The following is a 9858-nucleotide window of genomic DNA, read 5'->3' as shown; positions in this document are numbered from 1 at the left end:
GGAATAATATTTTATAATTTGTGTTTTTGCCATAAAAAACAGGATTTTGACAAAAAGCGCAAAAACATAGAACAAAAAAAATCACTTAATATCGACAAATAGATCTGAGTTAATCAGGTGATGAAACAAAAACAAACAATATATATATAACTTATTTTAAAACATTGCTCAATAAATAATGAATAATGATAATCAATGGTGTTTTTCCCATTAAAAACAGGATTCTGAAAAAAAAAAAAAATCACTTAGTATCGACAAATAGATCCCAGATAATCAAGTGATAAAACAATATTTAATTTTTTTTTTATTTTTTTTTTTTTAACATTAACATTAACATTTAACAGTTTTATGAGTGGGACTTTTTGGATCCCCAAGATTTTTTTTTACTGTCATTGCTCAATAAATAATAATGAATTAAAATAAAGAGTGTTATGAATTATTGACCTATTTAAGGCTCCAATTACTTCACACTTTGAACATTTTTTGGGCAGAAAATATTTCATATTTTGTGTTTTTGCCATAAAAAACAGGATTTTGACAAAAAGCGCATAAAACATAGAAACAAAAAAAAATCACTTAGACCTAAAGTTGATCAAGTGATGAAACAATATTCCCCAAAAAATGTATATATAACTTATTTTTTTATATCTATATACCTGCGATGAGGTGGCGACTTGTCCAGGGTGTACCCCGCCTTCCGCCCGATTGTAGCTGAGATAGGCTCCAGCGCCCCCCGCGACCCCAAAGGGAATAAGCGGTAGAAAAATGGATGGATGGATGGATTTTTTTATATTTTTATGAGAGGACCTCCAAGAGTTATTTTTATTTATTTCAAATGTCATTGCTCTATAAATAATAATGAATTAAAATAAAGAGTGTTATGAATTATTGACCTATTTAAGGCTCCAATTACTTTACATCAAATATTACACTTTGAAATTTTTTGGGGGGATAAATATTTTATATTTTGTGTTTTTGCCATAAAAAACAGAATTTTGACAAAAAGCGCAAAAACATAGAACAAAAAAAAAATCACTTAATATCGACAAATAGATCCGAGTTAATCAAGTGATGAAACAACAACAAACAATATATATATAACTTATTTTAAAACATTGCTCAATAAATAATGAATAATGATAATCAATGGTGTTTTTCCCATTAAAAACAGGATTCTGAAAAAAAAAAAAAAAATCACTTAGTATCGACAAATATATCCCAGTTAATCAAGTGATAAAACAATATTTAATTTTTTTTTTTTTAACATTAACATTAACATTTAACAGTTTTATGAGTGGGACTTTTTGGATCCCCAAGATTTTTTTTTAACTGTCATTGCTCAATAAATAATAATGAATTAAAATAAAGAGTGTTATGAATTATTTACCTATTTAAGGCTCCAATTACTTCACATCAAATATTACACTTTGAACATTTTTTGGGGGGAAAAATATTTTATTGTTTGTGTTTTTGCCATAAAAAACAGGATTTTGACAAAAAGCGTATAAAACATAGAAACAAAAAAAAAATCACTTAGACCTAAAGTTGATCAAGTGATGAAACAATATTCCCCCAAAAATGTATATATAACTTATTTTTTATATTTTTATGAGAGGACCTCGAAGAGTTTTTTTTATTTATTTCAAATGTCATTGCTCTATAAATAATAATGAATTAAAATAAAGAGTGTTATGAATTATTGACCTATTTAAGGCTCCAATTACTTTACATCAAATATTCCACTTTGAACATTTTTTGGGGGGAAAAATATTTTATATTTTGTGTTTTTGCCATAAAAAACATCATTTTGACAAAAAGCGCATAAAACATAGAACAAAAAAAATCACTTAATATCGACAAAAGATCTGAGTTAATCAAGTGATGAAACAACAACAAACAATATATATATAACTTATTTTAAAACATTGCTCAATAAATAATGAATAATGATAATCAATGGTGTTTTTCCCATTAAAAACAGGATTCTGAAAAAAAAAAAAAATCACTTAGTATCGACAAATAGATCCCAGTTAATCAAGTGATAAAACAATATTTAATTTTTTTTTATTTTTTTTAACATTAACATTAACATTTAACAGTTTTATGAGTGGGACTTTTTGGATCCCCAAGATTTTTTTTTACTGTCATTGCTCTATAAATAATAATGAATTAAAATAAAGAGTGTTATGAATTATTGACCTATTTAAGGCTCCAATTACTTTACATCAAATATTCCACTTTAAAAAATTTTTTGGGGGAAAAATATTTTATATTTTGTGTTTTTGCCATAAAAAACAGGATTTTGACAAAAAGCGCAAAAACATAGAACAAAAAAAATCACTTAATATCGACAAATAGATCTGAGTTAATCAAGTGATGAAACAACAACAAACAATATATATATAACTTATTTTAAAACATTGCTCAATAAATAATGAATAATGATAATCAATGGTGTTTTTCCCATTAAAAACAGGATTCTGGAAAAAAAAAAACACTTAGTATTGACAAATAGATCCCAGTTAATCAAGTGATAAAACAATATTTAAATTTTTTTTTATTTTTTTTTTTAACATTAACATTAACATTTAACAGTTTTATGAGTGGGACTTTTTGATTCCCAAGATTTTTTTAACCGTCATTACTCAATAGATAATAATGAATTAAAATAAAGGGTGTTATGAATTATTTACCTATTTATGGCTTCAATTACTTCACATCAAATATTACACTTTGAAAATTTTTTGGGCAGAAAATATTTCATATTTTGTGTTTTTGCCATAAAAAACAGGATTTTGACAAAAAGCGCATAAAACATAGAAACAAAAAAAAAAATCACTGAGACCTAAAGTTGATCAAGTGATGAAACAATATTCCCCAAAAAATGTATATATAACTTATTTTTTATATTTTTATGAGAGGACCTCCAAGAGTTTTTTTATTTATTTCAAATGTCATTGCTCTATAAATAATTAATTAAAATAAAGAGTGTTATGAATTATTGACCTATTTAAGGCTTCAATTACTTTACATCAAATATTCCACTTTGAAAATTTTTTTGGGGAAAAATATTTTATATTTTGTGTTTTTGCCATAAAAAACAGGATTTTGACAAAAAGCGCAAAAACATAGAACAAAAAAAATCACTTAATATCGACAAATAGATCTGAGTTAATCAAGTGATGAAACAACAACAAACAATATATATATAACTTATTTTAAAACATTGCTCAATAAATAATGAATAATGATAATCAATGGTGTTTTTCCCATTAAAAACAGGATTCTGAAGAAGAAAAAAAAATCACTTAGTATCGACAAATAGATCCCAGTTAATCAAGTGATAAAACAATATTTAAATTATTTTTATTTTTTTAACATTAACATTAACATTTAACAGTTTTATGAGTGGGACTTTTTGGATCCCCTAGATTTTTTTTACTGTCATTGCTCTATAAATAATAATGAATTAAAATAAAGAGTGTTATGAATTATTGACCTATTTAAGGCTCCAATTACTTTACATCAAATATTCCACTTTGAACATTTTTTGGGGGGAAAAATATTTTATATTTTGTGTTTTTGCCATAAAAAACAGGATTTTGACAAAAAGCGCATAAAACATAGAAACAAAAAAAATCACTTAATATCGACAAATAGATCTGAGTTAATCAAGTGATGAAACAACAACAAACAATATATATATAACTTATTTTAAAACATGTCATTGCTCAATAAATAATAATGAATTAAAATAAAGGGTGTTATGAATTATTTACCTATTTATGGCTTCAATTACTTCACATCAAATATTACACTTTAAAAAAAATTTTGGGGGAAAAATATTTTATATTTTGTGTTTTTGCCATAAAAAACAGGATTTTGACAAAAAGCGCAAAAACATGGAAACAAAAAAAATCACTTAATATCGACAAATAGATCCGAGTTAATCAAGTGATGAAACAACAACAAACAATATATATATAACTTATTTTAAAACATTGCTCAATAAATAATGAATAATGATAATCAATGGTGTTTTGCGTTATTGACCTATTTAAGGCTTCAATTACTTCACATCAAATATTACACTTTGAACATTTTTTGGAGGGGAAATATTGCATATTTAGTGTTTTTTTGCCATAAAAAAAGAGGATTTTGACAAAAAGCGCATGAAGCATAGAAACAAAAAACACTTACGATCGACACAAAGACCTGAAGTTGATCTAGAGATTAAAAAATATATAAATAAATAAAAATAATATGACTTATCTTTAGCATTTTTGTGACTTTTGTGAAAAAATCTATATATTTTATTAGTTCTGAAAATGAAAATGATGAAAATGGCCCCCCTGCATGCTTTGATTTGTCAGTGTGTGGCCCTCAGTTTGGACGTGAGAAGAGCATCCTCCCACAGGAGGCTGGACTGGAGGAGGCCCCGCCCACCAGAGTGGGAGCAGTGCAGAGTTCCACGTTACGCTCACAGAGCGACGACACTTGTGGAAGAACACAGCTCCAACTTTGCTGCAGGATTACTATTCATACATGAACACATATTCTGCTGTTTAGGGGAGGAACACGGCCCACAGAGGAGGTAGATAACGCATGGGGGGATGACATCATCACATCTGGTGAGTTGTTTTTCTTTGATTTTAGCTAAAACTCTCATAAAAGTTGTATTTTGTTTTTTGCTAATGAAACTTGAGTACATTAGGAGCCTCTTGGCGCTTTAAAAAGTTTTTTTTTTATCTGTTCCACATGAATTATAGTTATTTCTCATACATTCTCATTAAAAAAAGCTCCTTTTTTGTTATGTGCATGTGTGATGATAGAGTAGAATGGACTTTATTGTCATTATATTTGCATATAACGAGATTAATGACAGTTAGTGTTAAAAGTAATAATAATTTGTATTTCTTGAGATGATTATATCTCATGTTTGGTCTGCAGAGCCTGTGCAGGATGCCACATCCTGCCGAGCGCGGTGCGGCGGCGGCGCCCCCTGCTGTGTGAGCGAGAGACGGCGCCATGGGCAACCTGCTGGAGGAGGGCATGAACGTGGTCATCGTCGGCCACTACAACCACTCGGGCAAGTGGGAGCGTCCCCGCGGCGGCGGCGGCGGCTGCAAGACGGCGGTGCTGCTCCTCATCTGCGTGCTCATCGTGCTGGAGAACGTGACGGTGCTGCTAGCGCTGTGGCGCAACAAGCGCTTCCACAGCCGCATGTACTTCCTCATCGGCAACCTGGCGCTGTCCGACCTGCTGGCCGGCGTGGCGTACGTGGTCAACATCTTCACGTCGGGGAGGAACACCTTCTTCCTGACGCCGGCGCAGTGGCTGGCGAGGGAGGGCAGCATGTTCGTGGCGCTCAACGCCTCCACCTTCAGCCTGCTGGCCATCGGCATCGAGAGGCACATGACCATGGTGAGGCTGCGCCCGTGCGAGACGGCGAGCCGGGGGAGGCTCCTGGGCCTGCTGGCGGCGTGCTGGTTGGTCTCGGTGCTCCTGGGCGCCCTGCCCAGCCTGGGGTGGAACTGCTTGGAGCGCCTGGGCTCCTGCTCCACGGTGCTGCCGCTCTACGCCAAGAGCTACGTGGCCTTCTGCATCAGCGTCTTCAGCGCCCTGCTGGTCGCCATCGTCATCCTCTACATCCGGATCTACCGCCTGGTCACCTCCAGCGGACGCCGGGTCAGCAGCCGACCCTCCGAGTGCTCCCTGGCTCTGCTGAGGACCGTGGTGATCGTCCTGGGCGTCTTCCTGGCGTGCTGGGCGCCGCTCTTCCTCCTGTTGCTGCTGGACGTGGGCTGCAGCCCCGCCAGGTGCCCCGTCCTCTACCAGGTGGACTGGTTCATCGCCCTGGCGGTGCTCAACTCCGCCCTCAACCCTCTCATCTACACGCTCTCCAGCCGGGAGATGAGGGCCGCCTTTTTCCGCCTGCTGTGCTGCTGTCAGGGCGGCATGGAGCCCACGGGGACACCGGCGGCGGGGCACCCACACCTGGGCGCCGCCATGCCCACCGCCGAGAACAGCAAGAGCAGCATGGCGGGAGGCGGGCCCGGGGCACCGGATAGAGGGAAGGTACCCATCCCGACTAACGCTGACATAAAACATGGAAATCCTTCCGCCACCGCCTTGCCACACCCTTCTGGACCGGCTGACCTGCTGTCGGCGGTACTGGGGAAGGCGGGGGCGTTCGGCAAGTTCTGACAGAGCCTGATCGGCACGGCAGGAGGAGGCGGACACGGGGCGCCGGATAGACGGAAAGTTCCCATGCCGATCAACGCCGAGATAAAACACGGAGATCTTCCCGCCTTGCCGCAGCCTTCTGGACCGGCTGACCTGTTGTCGGCGGTCTGAGTGAAGGCGGGGGCGCTCGGCAAGTTCTGACAGAACACAAGCGGCACGGCAGGAGGAGGCGGCAACAGGCTGCCTAATTGAGGGAAGGTACCCATCCCGACTAACGCTGACATAAAACATGGAAATCCTTCCGCCACCGCCTTGCCACACCCTTCTGGACCAGCTGACCTGCTGTCGGCGGTCCTGGGGAAGGCGGGGGCGTTCGGCAAGTTCTGACAGAACCTGATCGGCACGGCAGGAGGAGGCCGCCACGGGAAAGTTCCCATGCCGATCAACGCCGAGATAAAACACGGAGATCTTCCCGCCTTGCCGCAGCCTTCTGGACCGGCTGACCTGTTGTCGGCGGTCTGGGTGAAGGCGGGGGCGCTCGGCAAGTTCTGACGGAACACAAGCGGCACGGCAGGAGGAGGCGGCAACAGGCTGCCTAATTGAGGGAAGGTACCCATACCGATAAACACAGAGATAAAACATAGAGATATTCCCGCTTTGCCACACCCTTCTGGACCGGCGGTCCCAGTGAAGGCTGGGGCGCGCTCGGCAAGTTCTGACGGAACCTGATCGGCAGAGCTGGAAGTACGCCTGAGCAATCGAGTCCTTGTCAAAGAGAACTAAAATAAGTTGAACTTTGGACCTAGCCCCTAACCCGGGGGGTGCCACAGACTCAGACTGACACATCAAAGGAGGCGGGGAACATTTTGGTTGTTTTCACGGTCCAAACCAAGTACCAACTGTAGATTTTTGTCAAAGATCTAGAAAATGCCATTTGAATGCTGACTAGCCAGAGCTGAGCTGAAATGCTAACAAGTTAGCATACTGGTCAGAAACAGTCGGTAAGGTTGCATACGACCCCATTCCTGGGGGTATTTTGCCTGAGAGGAAGGTCTTGGGGGGTTAATAATTTTGCAATGCAGTCTGCTGAAAATGACAGAAAGCGCCACTCTACTTAGCAAAGTTGGAATTGCCACAAAACACATTTTAAGACATTTAACACGCTACTGCCATCTGGCGGCTAAAGTGGATAGTGCACCCGCCCCCAATTTGTCACGTTTTATGTTTTCATGTGTCAGGTTAAACCGCGACAAATGGGGCCACATGAATCCCCTTCCTACTGTAGCGGCAAATAACAAAATATATGAGCAAAGTGAGGCTCAAAAGCTAACAGTTAGCATTAGTGAAATACCAAAATACATGACACTCAAGTGTCTAAAAGCTATCTAAAAAGCTTGAATGCTAATGTTAGCATGCTAAAATACAAACTGTAGCATCAAAATATATGAGCAAAGTGAGGCTCAAAAGCTAACAGTTAGCATTAGTGAAATGCCAAAATACATGACACTCAAGTGTCTAAAAGCTATCTAAAAAGCTTGAATGCTAATGTTAGCATGCTAAAATACAAACTGTAGCATCAAAATATATTACTCTGCAATGTTTACCTGGAAGCATTGTTAAAAAAAATGCTAGCATGGTACTGTTAGCGTACGTCAAGTACCAAAATATGACTCTGGGGTATACTTATAAAATTTGCTAAACATTTTAAAAGTTAGCCTACTAACGTTAGCATGCTAGCAGGTAGTATTCGTCAAGTAACAAAATATTTGAGGCTGAGGTTTAAACCTGCAAAATGTACACAAGAAAAGAAGCTTGGCTTTCAGTGAATTCTAGCTATATATATATATATATATATATATATATATATATATATATATATATATATATATATATATATATATGTATGTGTGGGAAAAAAAATCACAAGACTATTTCATCTCTACAGGCCTGTTTCATGAGGGGGGGTACCCTCAATCATCAGGAGATTTTAATGGGAGCATTCGCATACCATGGTTTATATAGGGCACAGAGTGGGTGGGTACAGGCTGGCGTAGGGGCGTGGTGATTGGCTCATGTGTTACCTAGGAGGTGTTTCCGTCTGTGGCGGCATGCTGTCACAATTTCGCTGCGCTTGTTGAGGGATGACAGGTCTGGACGGTAAATAATAAACAGTTTCTCTTTCAAGCATAGGTTGCATCTTTTATTACCACTATTGTAAGGTGTGCTGGATGCAAGAATTTGCCATGTTATTGAATATTCAACATTATTGTCTTTGAGGTCCCAAATGTGTTTGCTGAGTTCTGTGGTATTCCGCAGGTTTTGGTTCCTGAAAGAAGCCTTGTGATTGTTCCATCTGGTTTTGAACTCTCCCTCGGTTAATCCTACATATGTGTCGGATGTGTTAATGTCCTTGCGTGTTACCTTAGATTGGTAGACAACTGATGTTTGTAAGCACCCCCCGTTGAGAGGGCAATCAGGTTTCTTTCGACAGTTACAGCCTTTGTTGGTTTTGGAGTCGCTCTGTCCGGGGGCCGACGGCTCATTTGCAATTGTTTTGTTGTGGTTTGAGATGATTTGTCGTATATTGTTCATGCAGCTGTAGCTCAATTTAATGTTGTTCTTGTTGAATACTTTTCTTAGGGTGTTGTCTTTGGGAAAGTGTTTGTCAATCAGATTGAGGAATTTGTGTCCAATGTTAGTTGAGACGTTTTTGCTGTATGGGGGGTTGTACCAGATGATGTCGTTTCGTTTTCTGTTCTTTTTTGGCTGGTTTCCTGGCGTGGGTTCATAGGTGAGGGTGAAATTGTATCGGCTTTCATCAAGGGCTTTTTGGTACGGGGGGGTTGCTTGGTCAAATTCAGCTTTGCTAGATGACAGCATCGATAGCCTTTTATTAATTCCGGTAGGTATTCTTTTCGTGGTGGTGGGTGGGTGGTTGCTGTCATGGTGCACGTATTGGAGTGTTGTGTTGGGTTTTGTGAATGGTTGGTAGCTGTTATTTCTCAGGTTGAAAGTGACGTCAAGGAAGTTGACGGTTTGCTTGTTGGCTTCAATCGTGATCCGTAGGCCGTTCTCTTTGAAGATTTGGCATATGCGCTTCTTGGTATTCTCGCTGCTCCTTGGCGAGGCGCGACACACTGCCAGTCCGTCATCACGGTAAATACCAAGGTTCAGATTGAGGCTAGCGAGCTGGGAGAGGAGGAAACTCCCAACGAGTTCACACGTTTCTGCTCCGTCAAAACTTCCCATAGTGACGTCAAATGTTGCATTGTTCTTTTTTTGCCATGGTGTACTGTTGTGGATGAGAATGGAGTTTTTTGCGTGGATGATGATGTTTCTTTCGTTGCCTGTGATTGAGTCGTAGTCTGAGGCGAAGTCTAGTGCTTGAGTCAGTAGGTCTTGCGTGATGGAAGGGTATATATATATATATATATATATATATATATATATATATATATATATATATATATATATATATATATATATATATATATATATATATATATATATATATACATATACATATATATATATATATATATATAAATTAAATAAATACTTGAATTTCAGTGTTCATTTACAAACTACAACTCACAAACACTTTAGAGTTAGGCTCCACCATCAGAATGTGTACTTAAACTTATAAAGATCACATGGATATTATTCAGTGAG

General features: G+C 38.4%; 1 protein-coding gene across 1 annotated transcript; it reads left to right on the top strand.

The window, feature by feature from the left end:
* The first annotated feature begins 4491 nt into the window (after positions 1-4491).
* s1pr3a (sphingosine-1-phosphate receptor 3a) lies at positions 4492-7254 on the top strand. The gene is made up of 2 exons (XM_061976455.2): positions 4492-4631; positions 4951-7254. The coding sequence occupies exon 2, from the start codon at positions 5029-5031 to the stop codon at positions 6205-6207; it is 1179 nt and encodes a 392-aa protein (XP_061832439.2). The 5' UTR covers positions 4492-4631; positions 4951-5028; the 3' UTR covers positions 6208-7254.
* Positions 7255-9858: the final 2604 nt, after the last annotated feature.

The sequence above is a fragment of the Nerophis lumbriciformis genome, linkage group LG14 (assembly GCF_033978685.3).
Source record: "Nerophis lumbriciformis linkage group LG14, RoL_Nlum_v2.1, whole genome shotgun sequence".
In the NCBI taxonomy this organism is placed as follows: Eukaryota; Metazoa; Chordata; class Actinopteri; order Syngnathiformes; family Syngnathidae; genus Nerophis; species Nerophis lumbriciformis.
Note: the sequence above shows the minus strand (reverse complement) of the source record. Positions and strands in the feature narration are given on the sequence as shown.

Coding starts and splice junctions, on each gene's coding strand:
- s1pr3a (XM_061976455.2), top strand. CDS start 5,029: ATGGGCAACCTGCTGGAGGAGGGCATGAACGTGGTCATCGTCGGCCAC.